Source organism: Ranitomeya variabilis, chromosome 6, assembly GCF_051348905.1.
Source record: "Ranitomeya variabilis isolate aRanVar5 chromosome 6, aRanVar5.hap1, whole genome shotgun sequence".
In the NCBI taxonomy this organism is placed as follows: Eukaryota; Metazoa; Chordata; class Amphibia; order Anura; family Dendrobatidae; genus Ranitomeya; species Ranitomeya variabilis.
This window is the reverse complement of record NC_135237.1, coordinates 24,162,766-24,182,618: the sequence shown is the minus strand read 5'-3', so window position 1 is coordinate 24,182,618 and position 19,853 is coordinate 24,162,766. Positions and strand designations below refer to the sequence as shown.

The 19,853-nt window shown below is 39.8% G+C and overlaps 1 protein-coding gene across 2 annotated transcripts in view; it reads right to left on the bottom strand.

Annotated features, from left to right (window-relative positions):
- Positions 1 to 19,853, bottom strand: part of AGMO (alkylglycerol monooxygenase) — a 214,256-nt gene that overhangs the window by 133,336 nt on the left and 61,067 nt on the right. For both annotated transcript variants that reach the window (XM_077268079.1, XM_077268078.1), the window contains exons 5-6: positions 11,769 to 11,872; positions 3,618 to 3,713 (exon numbers count right to left, since the gene is read on the bottom strand). In XM_077268079.1, coding sequence (XP_077124194.1) covers positions 3,618 to 3,713; positions 11,769 to 11,872 — 200 coding nt within the window. The remainder of the gene's footprint in view (positions 1 to 3,617; positions 3,714 to 11,768; positions 11,873 to 19,853) is intronic.

Here is a 19,853-nt window from a genome sequence, read left to right as displayed (position 1 = left end):
CTCCTATGTACAATAATATAACTACTATAATACTACCCCTATGTACAAGAATATAACTACTATAATACTGCTCATATGTACAATAATATAACTACTATAATACTACCCCTATGTACAAGAATATAACTACTATAATACTGCCCCCTTTGTACAAGAATATAACTACTATAATACTGCTCCTATGTACAAGAATATAACTACTATAATACTGCTCCTATGTACAATAATATAACTACTATAATACTACCCCTATGTACAAGAATATAACTACTATAATACTGCTCATATGTACAATAATATAACTACTATAATACTACCCCTATGTACAAGAATATAACTACTATAATACTGCTCATATGTACAATAATATAACAACTATAATACTACCCCTATGTACAAGAATATAACTACTATAATACTGCTCATATGTACAATAATATAACAACTATAATACTACCCCTATGTACAAGAATATAACTACTATAATACTGCCCCCTTTGTACAAGAATATAACTACTATAATACTGCCCCCTTTGTACAAGAACATAACTACTATAATACTGCTCCTATGTACAAGAATATAACTACTATAATACTGCCCCCTATATACAAGAATATAACTACTATAATACTGCTCCTATGTACAGGAATATAACTACTATAATACTGCCCCCTATGTACAAGAATATAACTACTATAATACTGCCCCTATGTACAAGAATATAACTACTATAATACTGCCCCCTATGTACAAGAATATAACTACTATAATACTGCTCCTATGTACAGGAATATAACTACTATAATACTGCCCCCTATGTACAAGAATATAACTACTATAATACTGCCCCTATGTACAAGAATATAACTACTATTATACTGCTCCTATGTACAAGAATATAACTACTATAATACTGCTCCTATGTACAATAATATAACTACTATAATACTACCCCTATGTACAAGAATATAACTACTATAATACTGCTCATATGTACAATAATATAACTACTATAATACTACCCCTATGTACAAGAATATAACTACTATAATACTGCCCCCTTTGTACAAGAATATAACTACTATAATACTGCCCCCTTTGTACAAGAATATAACTACTATAATACTGCTCATATGTACAATAATATAACTACTATAATACTACCCCTATGTACAAGAATATAACTACTATAATACTGCCCCTCTGTACAATAATATAACTACTATAATACTGCCCCTATGTACAAGAATATAACTACTATAATACTGCTCCTCTGTACAAGAATATAACTACTATAATACTGCCCCTATGTACAAGAATATAACTACTATAATACTGCCCCCTTTGTACAAGAATATAACTGCTATAATAATGCTTTTATGTACAAAAATAAAACCATTGACTCCTCTAATATCTGCTACTTGTTGTTTTGTGTATGGGATCACATGTTGTAGATGAAGGGCTGTGACTTTGAATTTCAGCATGTCCGTTTCTTTGTCACTCTGGAATTAAAACTATCTTCTATTTTCTGTAAGCTGAGAGTCCATATACATTGGGCTGTCCGGCAGAAGCTGACAACTACAATGCAGAAAATAAGTATTTGATCCTCTGCCGATTTTGATAGTTTTCCCACCTACAAAGGATGGAGACTGGAGATTTCTGTAATTTTTATCACTTCAACTGTGAGAGACAGAATCTAAAAAAAAAATTCCAGAAAATCACATTGTATGATTTTTACATAATTAATTTGTATTTTATTGCATGAAATAAGTATTTGATACAATATAAAAACAGGACTTAATATTTGGTACATAAACCTTTGTTTGCAATTACAGAGGTCAGACGTTTTCTGTAGTTCTTGACCAGGTTTACACACACTGCAGCAGGGATATTGGCCCCCTCCTCCATACTGATCTTCTCCAGATCTTTCAGGTTTCGTGGCTGTCACAGGGCAAAATTGAGTTTCAGCTCCTCAAAAGACTTTCTGTTGGGTTCAGGTCTCGAGACTGACTAGGCCACTCCTGGACCTTGAAATGCTTCTTATGGAGCCTCTCCTTAGTTGCCCTGGCTGTGTGTTTTGGGTCAATGTCATGCTGGAAGACCCAGCCACAACCCATCTTCAATGTTCTTATTGAGGGAAGGAGGTTGTTGGACAAAATCTCGCGATACATTACCCTATCCATCCTCCCTTCAATACGGTGCAGTCGTCCTGTCCCTTTGCAGAAAAGCACCCCCAAAGTATGATGTTTCCCCCACCGTGCTTCACGGTTGGGACGGTGTTCTTGGGGTTGTACTAATCCTTCTTCTTCCTCCAAACACGGCGAGTGGAGTTGATACCAAAAAGTTCTATTTTGGTCTCATCTGACCACATGACCTTCTCCCATGCCTACTCTGAAACATAGAGATGGTCATTGGCGAACTTCAAATAGGCCTGGACATGTGCTGGGTGAGCAGGGGAACCTTGTGTGCCATGCAGCATTTAAATCCATGACGGCGTAGTGTGTTACTAACAGTAATGTTTGAGACTGTGGTCCTAGTTCTCTTTAGGTCATTGACCAGGTCCATAGACAACTCTTTGGTCATGGCCATGGTGGAGAGGTTGGAGTGTGATTGAGTGTGTGGACAGGTGTCTTTTATACAGGTAACTAGGTCAAACAAGTGCAATTAATACAGGTAATGATTGCAGAGTAGGAGGCTTCTTAAAAAAAAACAGGTCTATGAGAGGCAGAATTCTTGCTAGTTGGTCGGTGATCAAATACTTATTTCATGCAATAAAATGCAAGATAATTATGTAAAAATCCTACAATGTGATTGTGTTTTGTTTTTTAAGATTCTGTCTCTCATAGGTGAAGTGCACCTACGGTAAAAATTACAGACCCTCCATTCTTTGTAGGTGGGAAAACTATCAAAATCGGCAGAGGATCAAATACTTATTTTCCCATTTTGTATAGAGGAGCTACGGAGATAATTAACGGGGGCAGGTGTCCACCATCATCGATGGCTTGGAATCTTATCTTGGTTGCGTAGAACAAGTGTCCCCGAAGAGCTTGTGAAAGATCTTGTGGTCACCACAGTTGACTAGAGGTCTATGTTGGATATTTCAGTGATTTTACTCTTTTTGGACCATGTGAACGATGCCTTCAGGCCTTCCCACAAACAATATGACTTTATATTTTATCAGATGATTAGATTCTTCCCATCACGCCCTAAAACACCGGACTCTCCTCGGTATGAAGTAGACATATCCACAATTTCCAATTAATAATTTCAGGAATCTCAACCTGGTTCTATTTTTTTTTCTTTTACCTTGGCAGGAAAATCTATCGAAAATGTATTCTCCTATCAAGACCCAAAATGTTACAAGATGCAGACGCCGGTTACATGGAACGGAATGGGAGGGGGGCTGATATTCTACAGATCGAACAAAAGAATGTTATCTAATTGAGACCAACTGCTCTCATTGTTCCTTATAAACTCAGCAATATATTCCCGAGAAGCCAACACATGGTTCTCCTTAAGGAAGTCAGACGAAGATTTCTCATACACAATAAATCAGGTCCTGGTGGACAATGCCCAAGGCAAGGAGCGGAGGCAAGAAAAAAACCAGAATGTCTACCTCGGTGTGGATCCAGAACTGGTACAGGAGGTTAAACTGGAGGTGGACAGCGAACACGGACGGAGGGATGAAGAGGGCCATTGGCCAGTAGAACATCTAGAAGTCAAGAAGAAAAACACAAGAGGTTATACAGACAAGAAATAAATGCTACATGGTAGATAGGAATACTTTATTTTGCACTGTTACCCAACTCAAAGGGTTGCAGAAAAAAATATTATTTTTTTTAATCACAGTGCAACATCGGCCTACAGGTTGTATGTGGTACTGCAGCTCCTTCCCAATAATTTTGATGAGTTGCAATACCACATACAACCAGTGACCAGGGGTGGTGCTGTTTTTGGCAGCATTCTTATAAACCTTTAAAAGGTGTTTTCCTATCTCATAAAGTGGTAGCATATGGTAACCATATTATAGCATCAGTTTATGATCAGTAGGGTCCAACTTATGGGACCCCCATTGATATTGAGAGTGAAGAATGTCCCCTATTCCTTTATTTACTGGTTGTGTAAGGAATTGCAGGTGACCCCTATTTTCTTGGATGGGGTCGCATCGCCGTTCTCTGCAAATGTGGATAGTGGGGGGCATCGTGCAAGGGTAAAAAAGGAGAAAAACTGCTACATCGGTGGTACGTCGTCTTCATTGTCAGAAGTGGGGGTCTTGTGCAATAAGTAGCAGAAGTGGCAATTTCTGTATATGTAATAGTCATTTAAAAAAATAATTTTTGCAAATAATATTAATAATGTAAAAATATATAATCAGATAAATGTAATATAAAAAATAGATAATCACATACAATTACATACAATAATAATAATTATTATCATTATTGTTATTATTATAATTACATACAATAGTAATTATTATTATTATTTTTATGTTTATTATTATTATTATTTATTCTTAATTTCCCTAATAATTGTATCTATTTTTGTTTTACAATTCTATTTGCGTTTGGTCCTTTTGGTCCTTGGTGAAATTTTAGTTTTCTTTTTTATTCTGTTCTACAATGTTGCAGAAATTGAGATGATATTGATAAGGGGAAAAAATGTAACAAAAAACATCCAGACCATTAACTCCTACAGGCTAAAAATCAGTACTCATATGGATCCATTGTAATATGAAGGACACAAAGAAAAAGAGGAAAAAAAAGAAATTATTATTGATTGTAATAGTATAGTACTACTCTAATAAATAATAATAAAAAACTAGCTTAATAATAAAAAAAATAGACAAATAAAGAAAATTAATACATAAATAATATTAATAATGATATATCTCTAATATAAATGACGGCGCAAAAAAGATAAATAATAGCGTAAAAAAATACAAAAATACACTAATATATAAATAGTACTGTATCACTAAAAGAATGCAAAACAAAAATCTAAAAAAAATTCAAATATATATATATATATAATACTAGATCACTAATATAATAAAAAATAAAAAGTACAATAATAAAAAATACAAAAAATAACAAATATAATAATAAATGCAAAAATAATGCAAATAATAATAGTTATAATAAAGACATAAATAATTATAATAAATACAAAAATAATACAAATAAAATAATAATAATATAAAAAATACAAAATAATAATAATCATAAATGTAAAAAATAATTGAAATAATAATAAATACAAAAATAATACAAATAAAATAATAATAATAATAATAATATACAAAAAATACTAAACAATAATAATAAATACAACATTAATGGAAATAATAATTATAATAAATACAAAAGTAATACAAATAAAATAATAAATGAAAAAATAATGGAAATAATAATAATTATAATAAATAAAAAAATATATACAAATAAAATAATAATAATAATAATATACAAAAATACTAAACAATAATAATAATAAATGCAAAAAATAATGGAAATAATAATTATAATAAATACAAAAATAATACAAATAAAATAATAAATGAAAAAATAATGGAAATAATAATAATTATAATAAATACAAATACAATAATAATAATAATAATAATAATATAGAGGTAATATGGTTGTTAATTATAGTTGTTATTATGTTTCCAGGTGCTGGGCTGAGGGCAGGTGGGATCTGCTGCCGGGGCATGTTTTGACCCTGGGTTTAGGAATAATGGACTCAGGTACACACAGATGAGCGCAGAGTGGGATTCCTCTGATGTGTGCACGTCCAGGTCCAGTTACAGGTGATCTCTAGGGGGAACACGTTACAAGTGTAATATTTTACATGGAGCTAAACTCGCATTAATGAGCTGCAGGTGGAGGAGACGGGCGACATTCGCTCACTTTTAATGGAATTCTCTTCTACGTGTTCTGCGTCCAATTTATGTGATTTGTAAAGTATCTCGCTGCTTTCAGGTGTTTTCACACTCACGGGAAACAAAATACGATGTGCAGAACTTCCACAGGAGCCGTCCTGGAACAAGGCAGGGGCATGGCTATAGTATAGCGGGGGCAGCGGGGACAGAGTGGGCAGCGGGGGCAGAGGGGACGGGGGCATTCAGAATATAGGAAGTCCAATACAATAAAAAAAATATCAAAAAGTGACCACCTTACTGACTTTATCTAAATTCGGTGAGAAACATCAATATTTCATGAATTCTGGTACCGTAAATTATCACCAGTACTAAAATAATACCGCCATACAATGCTCCAGATGAGGCCCAGGTGGTTCAGGGTGGCAGCATCCCTGGTGGGCTAGGATAGTGAATGGATTGTTTAACGCTGTGCACAGGATGTGAAGCATATCTCTGGTGGGTTTGCATAATATTTACAAGCAATTTTAAACCAAATATACCCCAGTCAAAAAAAATGAAGTTCCCCAAAGCTCTGAACTTAAATTGTGCTGTACAAAGCATGTATGGAAGGGTGAGAACCTGGGAAATAAAGCAGCGATTGGTTAATGAATATTTTCTGGTAGGCTGGGGTAGTGAGTGGATTAATTATAACATCCCTGGTGGGCCACAGTAGCTAAAGTGTTTATGATAACATCCCTGGTGGGCTAGGAAAGTGGATAGGTTAATTATACCAGCCACGCTGGGCAACAGTAGTTAAAGAGTAAATGATAAAATCCCTGGAGGACTAAAGTATTAAATAGGTTAATTATATTATCCCTGGTGGGCATTGTAGGTAAGAGGTTATTGATAACATCCCTGGTGGGCTAGTGTAGTGATAAAGTAAATTATCTCTAGTGGGCTACAGTAGTTAAGGGGTTAATTATAACATCTCTGATGGGCTTGGTTAGTAAAGGGGTTAGTGATAAGATCCCTGGTGGGCTAGGGTAGTAAACAGGTTCATATTAACAGCCCTTGTGGGCTAGGGTATTGTATGGATCAATGATATTATCCCTGGTGGTCTACAGCAGTGCAGTAATGGGGTGCAGTGAAGGACTGCTGCAGACCCCCAGATCCTATAGCCATGCACACGTATGAATAGTCACAGCACAGTTACCTATAGTCACACGTACATGTAGAAATCAGCGCCACACTTGTGCACAGGTGGTATGTGGTATTGCAGCTCAGCCTCATTCATTTTAATGGAACGGAGCTGTAATACCAGACACCGGACAGGTGGGGCGCTACATTTTACGAACTGAGGAGCCACAAATCTATTCCTCCTGAGCCCGGGACCTTGATTTGCCGGCATCAACGTCAAAATAAATCAGAAAAGATCTGACAGCCGCTGCGTTAACTATGAGGGCGCAGCTGGTCACAGCAGGAGCTGCGCTCCTTAATAAGCCCAGACCGAAACCCCACATTGTTCTCGTTGCATGAAGGCTATTAGTATTACATGTCCATGTGAGGACACATTCCAGCACACAACTCTCACCCTTCTCCATCATCATCCTCACATCCAGAAGAACACATGGAGCAGAGATGAGTTTTGGGTTTGTGACACCCGACCAATAGTTACAATGTATCAAATTCTGCTCCTGGGGATTTACACAGGACTGCAGGTTCTATGACTGCGGCACTTTAGGAAACATTTCATTGCTGAATTGCACACGCAGCTCTGCTACATCTTATGTAAGTCATAGTCTGACCGGCGCAGCAGCACAGAGTATTTCAGGAGAGGAGAGCACGGATTTCGCGCAATGTCACAAGGTGAGAGTTATTTAATACCGCACAGAGAATTTCAGGACAGGAACTAACTTTGTGAAAAGGTATAAACTGACAGATACATAGTGTAAAGGGCAAGGTCCGGAGCAGCACAGAGTATTTCAGGAGGGCAATGTGCGGATGTTCTATAATGTCCGAACATTACATAACATTAGAAGGGGAGCATGATCTGCAGCAGCACAGAGTATTTCAGAAATAAAGAAGTCATGAACTTGTGCGGTGAAAGGAGCAACGTTCCCAGCAGCACAGAGTATTTCAGATATTCTGTGGAAGGAGCAGGATTCCCAACAGCACAGAGTATTTCAGGATTTTGCAAGAAATCTAGTGCTGAGAGCTCTGTAGTTACTGTATTCCCAACACTCCTGAGCTCCCCCTAGTGGCGACTGCAGGAACAGAATTCTTGGTGGATTTTATGAAGCTCTTTTTCAGTAAAACCAACCTCAGACCCTTGTAAAACAATATCTTGAGGAATGACTCAGCATATTATACCGGCCACAAATATATCCTGATGGCGGATAATTAGGATTCCCCTTGCAGAGCTTTTCTCTGAGTTTCCAGGCATCAGTTACTATAGACAGAGGTCCCGCAGGCTGCACTCGGAGGGGTGAGCCTATAAGATGTCTTTTCCTGTTTTATAGAGCGACGCCGGCCAGATGACCTTACACATTTCCCAGGCACCTGCTGCAACACAAACTGTTACAGGTCATAAGAGATGCCGAGCGCTCCGGCCCTTCTTCTCCACGCGGTTCAGATATTTCTCTTGGCACAGGACGCTGAACAGGTGTAATGGAGAACAGCTCAGCGTGTTTACCCTCTTCTTAAAGAGATATGCTGCGCTCAGCGATCCGCGACCAGGGGAGGGAAATTACTTTTAAAAATAGAAAATCATTTTGCAGTCAGATAAGGTGATAGCGAGAGGGCTTAGAAATAGGATTCATAGAATATCTGATAAACAATTATAGATACAGGCTATGTAAAATGTGTGACGGGATTATAGAGAAATCTGGAAGCCATAATAATAATAATAGTGTTACCTGTACATTTAATGTGAAGAGCCTGAGAAACAATGAAATCATACAGTAGATTTCACCCAAAAGACCTTTTATTCTGACATCGTTTCCTGCTCTGCAGCTACTTGCTAAAGCTAAGGCTCCTCACAGACTTCCTGCTCTAAAGCTATTGGCTGAAGCTGCTCCTCACAGACTCCCTGCTCTAACGCTATTGGCTGAAGCTGCTCCTCACAGACTCCCTGCTCTAATGCTATTGGCTGAAGCTGCTCCTCACAGACTCCCTGCTCTAACGCTATTGGCTGAAGCTGCTCCTCACAGACTCACTGCTCTAATGCTATTGGCTGAAGCTGCTCCTCACAGACTCACTGCTCTAATGCTATTGGCTGAAGCTGCTCCTCACAGACTCCCTGCTCTAATGCTATTGGCTGAAGCTGCTCCTCACAGACTCCCTGCTCTAAAGCTATTGGCTGAAGCTGCTCCTCACAGACTTCCTGCTCTAAAGCTATTGGCTGAAGCTGCTCCTCACAGACTCCCTGCTCTAAAGCTATTGGCTGAAGCTGCTCCTCACAGACTCCCTGCTCTAAAGCTATTGGCTGAAGCTACTCCTCACAGACTCCCTGCTCTAAAGCTATTGGCTGAAGCTGCTCCTCACAGACTCCCTGCTCTAAAGCTATTGGCTAAAGCTGCTCCTCACAGACTCCCTGCTCTAACACTATTGACTGAAGCTGCTCCTCACAGACTCCCTGCTCTAACGCTATTGGCTGAAGCTGCTCCTCACAGACATCCTGTTGTTTAGCTATTGGGTGAAGCTGCTTCTCACACACTTCCTGCACTGAAGATATTGGCTGAAGCTGCTCCTCACAGACTTCCTGCTCTAAAGATATTGGCTGAAGCAGCTCCTCACAGACTTCCTGCTGTTTAGCTATTGGCGGAAGCATCTCTTTGTGACTTTGTAGACTTCCTGCTCTGCTACTATTGGCTAAAGCTGCTCCTCACAAACATCTTGTTGTTTAGCTATTTTCTGAAGCAGCTCTTCGTAGACTTCCTGCTCTGCTATTATTGGCTGAAGCAGCTCCTCAGAGAATTCCTACTATGTAGCTATTGGCTGAAGTGGCTCCTTACAAACTTCCTGCTCTAAAGATATTTGCTGAAGCAGCTCCTCACATACTTCCTGCTCATGCTATTATTGACTAAAGATTCCACGCACAAACTTCCTGCTCTGTATCTATTGTTTGAAGCAAAACCTCACAGACAGTCTGCCTTGCTTCTATTGGCTGAAGTTGCTCCTCACAGACTCCCTGCTCTAAAGCTATTGGCTGAAGCTGCTCCTCACAGACTCCCTGCTCTAAAGCTATTGGCTGAAGCTACTCCTCACACATATCCTGCTCTAAAGCTATTGGCTGAAGCTGCTCCTCACAGACTCCCTGCTCTAAAGCTATTGGCTGAAGCTGCTCCTCACAGACTCCCTGCTCTAACACTATTGACTGAAGCTGCTCCTCACAGACTCCCTGCTCTAACGCTATTGGCTGAAGCTACTCCTCACACATATCCTGCTCTAAAGCTATTGGCTGAAGCTGCTCCTCACAGACTCCCTGCTCTAAAGCTATTGGCTGAAGCTGCTCCTCACAGACTCCCTGCTCTAACGCTATTGACTGAAGCTGCTCCTCACAGACTCCCTGCTCTAACGCTATTGGCTGAAGCTGCTCCTCACAGACATCCTGTTGTTTAGCTATTGGGTGAAGCTGCTTCTCACACACTTCCTGCACTGAAAATATTGGCTGAAGCAGCTCCTCACATACTTCCTGCTCATGCTATTATTGGCTAAAGATTCCACGCACAAACTTCCTGCTCTGTATCTGTATCTATTGTTTGAAGCAAAACCTCACAGACAGTCTGCCTTGCTTCTATTGGCTGAAGTTGCTCCTCACAGATTCCCTGCTCTGCTGCTATTGGCTGAAGCTGCTCCTCACAGACTTCCTGCTTTGAAGAAGTTATGTCAGAGAACAGGAGATGATTAAGGTAACTTTTCCAGCACAGCTTAGCAGGCAGTCATTTAGTCAAGAACATATCCTATAAAAAGCACTTTGGAAACTTGTATTTGAGGAAAAAAAAATATTTAGCCTAAGGTGGGGGGGGGAGGGGGGCTACATGACTATAGTCCAGTCTTCACTTATTTTTTCCTTTTGACTTCAGATATCCTGAGTAGAGTTTTGTTTTTTTGGTGATAGATTGTTAAAGGAGTTTCCCACTAATTTTGAAAAGTTTAAAAGAGGAAAGAATTGACACTTCACACATGAATCACTTGCTTCTCTAATGGTCTCTACTGGGACTGGATGTGTTGATTTTCCGACCACCAGTCATCTGATGGTTGGGACGGCATTACTCTGGTCTCGCTGCAGACTCCAGTGTTAAAAAGGACCTGCCACTTCCCATAAATATATATATTTATTTTCATTTATTTTTGTATACAGATGTTAATGCTGCTGTTCTGCTGAATCCGGCGATGTGTTTCTTATTGTTCGTGCTCCTCTCCATTCCTAAGATATGGCCACCTCTTTTCCTTTAGTATTTTATCCAAGTGGGCATGGTCCTCAAATATTCGTGGGAGTCTTCTTGAGGGCCACGCCCCTTTGGTTAACAAGTCTAGATTTACATATTCTGAAAAAGGGCTATATCTCAGGAACAGAGAGGAGCAGGAAGAAAAGAAAAACAGATTCAGATTCAGGAGAACAGTGGTGTTCACGGTGGGTAAAAAACCAAACATATGACAAGTTTCAGGTCATCTTTAGTATGGCTTGATGCTACCTCCTATAAGGATCTCTACCCTCTGAAAACTTTTCAAAAGTAGTGGAAAATCCCTTTAAACTTCTCGCGTCTCGTCATGTTTCACGGAATCATGGTGCTTTTCCATAATTCGGGAATCATAAGTTACGGAAGCTCAGAAGACATTTATTTCTATATGTATTAGTAAAATGAAAAAACATGGAGGTTTATGGACACCATAGCAACTTACCCAAGAAAAATATTTTTGCAGGAAGGACTGGCGTAGGGCTGTGGTGAGGTTGTAATCCTCCGAGCTGTGGTGCGTTTGATGTCCGGCCCAAATGATGTTGACTTCTGTAGAAAAAAAGTTAAAACGTGCAGATAAATAATTTACCTCCAATATGGCCGATCGCGTCTTGGATGCAATGTTGTGCGACACTGTCCCAGCCTGCAGCTTCCGTAGGGCCCGTATACATTGTATAGGACACCAGAACGTATGGAACGGCCAGAAAATAGTGATATTCATACTAACTCATCAGACATCAGTGCACTGTCTGGGGAAAGTCACCGCTGCACAGGTACACGCACGGCGATAGGAGAATCGGGGATACGTTTTTAGAAAATAAATGAAAAGCAAAGAAAATAACCCAGATATCTAGGTCTGATGTGCGTTTATCTTACAATAAACCAGTGGTGTAATATGCTGGGGATCACAGGGGCTATACATTAGATGGAGGTGCAAAATTCACTTTCAAATAATCGGGAACTCGGCTGTGCTAATCCGCTTCTTCCGGGGGCAGTGAGTGTCCGCCCGGCAGCCTGTGAGACTACAAGGTTCTCAGTATGATGAAGTGAGATTTGTTATCTTTGTCACTGCCTATGCAGAGTGCAGCAGTTGGTGACAAACTCATCTGGACTATGGTGCTCTGCATAGGCACTGCACTGTTTTCTAGCCAAGCTCCCCGCCCTCCCCTCACTGGTAATTTTGTGAGGGGAGAGAAAGGACCTTGCAGGGAGAGCTGTCCAAAATGTATAAAAGTGCCCCCTGTAGAAAAAAACAACAAAAAAACACAATACAATTAAAGCTACTATGAGAGGGGTAGAACTAAGGTATTGATTGGACTAAGATTTGGGCTAGGACTAAGGTTAGGGCTAAGACTAGGATTAGGTCTAGGACAAAGGTTTGGGCTAGGGCTAGAGATAAGGCTAGGACTAAAGTTAGGGCTAGGACTAAGGTTAGGGCTTGGACTAAGTTTAGGGCTGGACTAAGGTTAGGGCTAGGACTAAGGTTAGGACTTGGACTAAGGTTAGGGCTAGGACTATGGTTAGGTCTAGGACTAAGGTTTGGGCTAGGGCTAGAGATAAGGCTAGGACTAAAGTTAGGGCTAGGACTAAGGTTAGGGCTTGGACTAAGTTTAAGGCTGGACTAAGGTTAGGGCTAGGACTAAGGTTAGGACTTGGACTAAGGTTAGGGCTAGGACTATGGTTAGGTCTAGGACTAAGGTTTGGGCTAGGACTGGAGATAAGGCTAGGACTAAAGTTATGGCTAGGATTAAGGTTAAGGCTAAGACGAAGGTTTGGTCTATGGTTAGGGCTAGGACTATGATTTGTGCTAGGAAAAGGGTTAAGGCTAGGGCTAAGGTTAGGGCTAGGACTAAAGTTACAGCTAGATTTAGGACTAGAACTTAAGGTTAAGGATAAGACTAAGGTTACGACTGTAACTAAGGTTAGGGCTGGGACTAAGGTTTGGGCTAGGTCTAAGGTTTGGGACTATGGTTAGGGCTAGGATTATGATTGGTGCTAGGAATAGAGTTAAGGCTAGGAAAAAGGTTAGGGTTAGGGCTAACTAGGGTTAGGACTAGAGAAACAGAATAGCCACATAATCAATATTTAAAAAATAAAAAAAAATACATTAAAACAAAATTATAAATTAAAGTTTTAAAATTGTGCAAAAAAAAAAAGAGGATGAAAAGCCAGACTATATTTACATCAGTAATTTTCACATGTGCTTGAGGAATAAAGGCACGTAATACTGGACTGGTGGAGGGACAGTGGGAGCCAATGGTCTCCCATGAGTTAGGGGGTGCAGAATGGAAAGGGCACGGCTCCTGCTGCTCCACTGCAGGCACCCATTGATTTGATCGATGTGCAGCTGACCCCGACATCATGTAGTTGCCAGGAAGCCTTTTTTCAGACAAGGGACACAATACTGAGGAACCGAGTGTCCTATTGTGTTTTATTACCAGTTATTATATATTGTTACTTTGGAAGCAAAGCTTGTTGTAAGATCTACAATTAATCATCTATTTCATCAGCGAACGGAGCCGTCACATTGATTGGAAACCAGTGCTGACTAACGCTCACTAGCGGTCACTCCCTGGCTTTCTACTAGAAATTCAGCCTCCAGCTGAGGCCGCGCTCCGCGAGAATCTCAAAAATAGAACCTGCTGCAATCCAATAGCCCGCGCTGCCCAGAAGCAAAGATGCAATTTCTATCATAGCCAACAACACAACCATAACTACGCCATGCGGAGAGGATGGAATCTGGGACGGAGGTGATGGCTAAGGAGCCTCATTCTGCAGAGTGTGCACAGTGTCAGATTAAAAGCCACTTTGTAAATGGGACAGCAGCCAAGGACGGTATATAGAATACTCCTACGTGTCATCTCAGTTACAAATTGCATCTTTATTTCAGGATCCAATTAAGGGATGACAAAAAAAATGACAAAACTTATGGTAACTGAAAAAACAAAAAAAAACAAAACAAAGATAAACTGCCAAAAAAATACAAAGATAAATGCAAATAAAAAAAATTACGAAAAACAAATAATTGAATAAAGATGCTGAAAACACAGGTGAAGCAATGATGCATGCTTACGTTTTGCTCTTGCATCCAAAAAATAGAACATATATATTAAAACCATACTTTAATTAGAATCAAGATAAAAAGGAACTATACCTAATTAAAATCAATAAACAAATAAAGAAACCAAATTATTATTATTCAGTGTGTGTCCGAAGGCAAACACAAAAAATCATTTAGCGATAGTTTATGCCAAGTTTTTCAGGTAACCTGAAGAGACCAGGTGATTGGGTATTAAGTTTTGTCCACAATTGCTTTAAGTTTTGCAAGATCTGCTGCTAATTCTCTTGTCTAAGCTTCAGCCTAGTATCTATCAACTCTTCAACTTCTACTGATTTCAATCCTACAACCAGAGATATTTCCAACCTCAATCCACAAACTTTCAGCAAGTTACCAACTTCTAGCAAGTCTCCAGTTTATCTATACTGCATTGTATTCCTGCTATTTACCATTGCCTTGATGGAAGATACCTGACTGTATTTACTTCTTTGTTAAATAGCTGCTATTAAGCATTATCCTGCTGGAAGAGATCAGACTGTGTTTACTTTCCTGTTACTCCTGGATTTAACCACTGCACTACCTGAAAATATTAAACTGTATTCCTGTGATTAACTACTTTCCTGCTGGAAGATGCCATTTTCTTGTACTGCTATTGATCCTGTGTCTTTTCACACACCTGGCTCTGCTTCTTTAGTGCTACCTACTTTTCTTGTTTGTCTTCCATCCCGCATATCTTATTTTCCTCATATAAAACACGTGTCTTCCTTAAAGACACGTTGCACTGTCATCCACGGTCCGTGCTGCTCACCCAGATCTACTTCTTAAAGAATCCACGTCACAGTCACCAGGTAAGCCTATAACAGCTCAGATACAGAACATTTTATTATAAAGGCATAAAAATCACTGAGCAACTTGCCCCACGGACACACCTGTCAACACAGTGATACAAGACGCCCTGGATGAGTGTCCAGCACTTTTATTTCAAATCAGACATATCTACATGTCATGTTACAAGGAGAAATTGGTTCAGCCCTGAACATAGAAAATATCAATAATTTCCCCAAACTTGTGAGTGACACGAACTCTCTCATTCTCTTACATGGCCACATCCCAAAATTTCCAGTGGTGTCCTTTGTGCTCCACATAATGATTAACTGTAGAATGCCACCTAACAATTGGCAAGTAAGTTATAGCTACGCCTCAGGCCGGGACCCATCAAAGAAACTCCTGGCTCCCTGGTTGTCCAGCCCAACCCCAAACTGATGAAATCTCATGTCATCTCTCCGGATGATTATTGTTAAGGTTTGCAAGTTACAACTGAAAATGAACAAAGTTGGGAAAAAAAAAGTTTTAAAGGGCCTAGAAGCTTACAGTGCACTTACTTGGTGTAATACAAAATATGCTTCATTTCTATATAGATTTTCTCCATCCATCCTGAAGGTTTGCTGATAATCTCCTGTTAAGTGAAGTTCTCGTGGTGTCCCCCGCTGGTTCTGGCACGAGGAACTCTCCCATAGTATTTTTAGCATGTGTGAAAGACTTCTCAGTAGAAAAGATGAAATGCATGGCTTAACAAAATATTTTGGCAGCATCAAAAAGTACAATAGAGAAGACCACCCCCGATGTGCTGTTTATATAACGGGACTGATTGTTTAGTATTGTTCACTCTCCAGCCGCGCCGTGTAATATCCTGGCAGATTAGAAAGGACAACTTTTTTTAAAAACTTTTTATTGTGTCTCTGCTCAATCCTATTGTCATTTAGTAAAGGTACTAGCTACGTCTACTAAAGATCTAGTAGAAAGTGTAAAAAAAAAAGCAATGATACTCCTTCATTCCATTGATGGAGGCTCACAGGGTCCCGAGTATCCTGCACTAGTACAATGTTTGATATTGTATGATATTCTATAATGTACAGTACAATTGCAAAGAACTGGAATATTCAGTGTTTGCATTTATCTTAGTCCTCAAATATAAGGGTTGGAAGAACTTCCCAGGACATAGCTGAGTAGTACTGACTCTTCAGCAAGTAGCCAAGAACTAGAAAAGCAGCTGCTGCCTATCTAAGAGGCTCGCAGCAGAGGTGGAGATTAGAGGTGCGGTGTTGTCCAAACAATCTTTTCAGAAAATTATCAACTTCTTGCAGCTATTCACACCTAGCATCTGCACTCAAAGTAACATATCATTTCAAGTGTATTTACAATTTACCTATACTTCATTGCATTCCTGTGATTAACCATTGCCCTGCTGGAATATACCAGATTGCATAACCTGCCCTGTTACATCTCTGCTATTAACTATTGCTCCGCTGGTAGATCCCAGACTGCATTTACAGCTCTGTTTTTTTCCTGCTATTAACCATTGTCTTGCTGGTAGATCCCAGATTGCATTTATTTCTCTGTTACATTACTGCTAGTAACCATTTCCACACAGGAGAATGCCAGTTTGCATTTACTTTTCAGTTATTCCTGAGTTTAATCTGGAAGATAACAGACAAGCAAAGAATATGCCTGACTGTTCCAACATCATACAGGCAGTTGTCAACAGTTCTGGGAATCTTTAACCCCTCCCTCTCCGGTAACATCTGTCCTTGAACACCTACTTTCAGGTGGGGTTTATGGAAACCTCACCCCATATGGACCCAGATGTCCCTGGATGTAACTTTAGTATTTTAAGAAATGGGATGAGGGAAAAATTCTGCCCAGAGTCCAGTCTGTTATCGCCTTTGACTTTGTGGGAAACATCAACTTTTCGGCAAAGTTTACATAAACCCCAACCTTTTCCATTCCTAGATGGACAGAACTTGAATAGTATTTGAAAATGTGAGACTGTTGCCAACTATGCCCCGACGTAGGGACAGGTGCCCCAACACAGGGACAGGTGCCCCAACACAGGGACAGTTGCACCAAAACAGGGACAGTTGCACCAAAACAGGGACAGGTGAGTAAGTGTGAGTCCCTTGTTAAAGACAATGATCAGCAGCAGTGGAGGTGAAGCACTGCCAGAGGGTTCAGAGTAAACCACCCTCCTGCAAATAAATGGCCGGCAGAGGGGTAAGCCGACAGGAGAAGAGGGAGTCTTTCTCCTGTAAAGAGTCCAAAGTGGAAAGGCTCTAAAGGTAGAAGATAAAGGCACCACACTTGTTGTCACGGGGGGAAGTCAGGCAGATGAGCAACATCTGAATAAAGAATAAAGACCAAAACAGATACCATAATAAAAAATGGCTGCACAAGATGCCTATGCCACCATGGGAAGGCACAGTGCAGGAAAAAAGGACGCTCCCAGTTACAGCAATACAGAGAAAAATGGAGCAATACGTCCATTTAATGCATAAAAAGTATAAATTTATTACATGATTACAAATAGAATATTAGTACATATTACCCCAATAATATACGGTAAATAGATGAGTAATAGAGACATAGAGATAGGATCAGGTAGAAAGCAGAATGTACAATCACATTGGGCCATTGATTTATAAAAATATTTGGCTATGAGCATTAACTGGAGACCATCTGACAACCCCATTTTTAGGAGCTTGACGTTCACAGTGGTCGCTTTTTTACCATGACCATAATTTGACCCAAAATTTGCATTGTGTCACTAGTCTAAAAAGTTATTTGGCCTCCTGCCCCGTGGAAAAGGGGGTGTTCGTTAGGCTTTATTGCCATAAATTCACCAGATAATCTATGATAGAATAATAATGAGTTGTGCCAAACTACAAACCCAGCTCTACTACGTCTGAAGAACAGATGTCATCTGTGGTACCGAGCAGCTGTCAAATAAAAGCAGAGGCTGAGCATTTCAATTAAAGTTTATAGTAAGAGAAGTGGCCCGGAGCAGGTGGTCAATATAAAAATAAAACAGCATCTTCAGGGTCAACACATTCCTATAAGAAACATTTAATAACGTTAGGTGCCAGCTGCCCGGCCGCCCTGTGATGCTTCAGATTCAGAACCAGCCACGTTTTTTTGCAACACAGAATTTGTTTTATTTAGAAGATATCCCGCAGAGGCTTCCTGGCACCTCTTCTCCTAGAGCGACTTTTTTTTGCAGACCTTGCTAACACAAGATCATCTTACATCGCCAATATTGAAATACATCCTTCGTCGACGACCGCGCTCTGGAAGCTCGCAGCGTAGAAATATTACTAGAGTTACAGCTAAAGCAACAGTGCAAGAATCAAAAGTGATGATTGACCCCACGGCTGGCCACTGGCAGAGTCCATAGTCCTCCCATTATATCATTTGTTTTAGTTTTTTGTATATATTTATATGATTATTGCAACAGTTAAAATTTTGAAAAAGGAAATAAAAAATCCAAACATATTAAAAGTTTATGGGGTTCTTCCCTTTGAACAATCCCTTTTTGGTAGAAAGGCGTCTTCTAAGCGCAGATCACAACATATTCTACTGCTTGGACACCAAAGCTCCGATTCATCAAGACCAGTGTGAAGATAGTGAGTGCGAGGTGGAGTGCGAGGCTCCTGATTTATTAGGGTCTGCACACCTCCTAGGGAATTGGGAGCTACTGAGGGCTGGAGTAAGATTTGTGGCAAAGTGAATGCCTCCGCGTGTCACGATTTTGATGAGCCACGGACACCATACCACAAGTCCCATCTCTGCTCAGCCCAGTGTTAAAATGTCAAAAGTTGCAAAATTGTGTCCAAATTTTGCACTTTTTCAAAGCTTTTTACACCAGAATTCTGTAGTAAATGTTTTGATGAATCAGGCCCCAAATGATTACCTGTAACTAGAAGAAAGTCATAAAAATTTCAGGTGGATGCCACGCCCCATGTCCGACCTCAACGCAACCCAGAGTGAAAATGTCAAAAGTTGCAAAATTGCCCTCAAATTTTGCAATTTTTCAAACCTTTTTATACCAGAATTCTGGAGTGAAAGCTTTGATGAATCGAGCCCCAAATGATTACTTGTAACTAGGAGAACCTGATAAAAATTTGAGATGGAAGCCACGCCCATGTCCGACCTCAACTCAACCCGGCGTGAAAACGTAAAAAGTTGCAAAATTGCCCTCAAATTTTGCAATTTTTCAAACCTTTTTATACCAGAATTGTGAAGTGAAAGCTTTGACGATTTGGGCCCCAAATGATTACCTGTAACTAGGAGAACCTGATAAAAATTTGAGGTGGATGCCACGCCCCATGTCCGACCTCAACTCAACCCGGCGTGAAAACGTCAAAAGTTGCACAATTGCCCTCAAATTTTGCAATTTTTCAAAGCTTTTTATACCAGAATTCTGGAGTGAAAGATTTGATGAATCAGGCCCCAAATGATTACCTGTAACTAGAAGAACCTCACAAAAATTGTAATTATTTTGTCCTCCAGGGTAAATGAGAAATTACACAGTAGGAGAAAGGTACTGTACTGGATGTGGCCTGTGAAGGACTTTCCCCTAAAGAGTGAATTATTTGTTTTTATTTTAAGTTTTTACCAGAAACATGGATCCTCAATTCA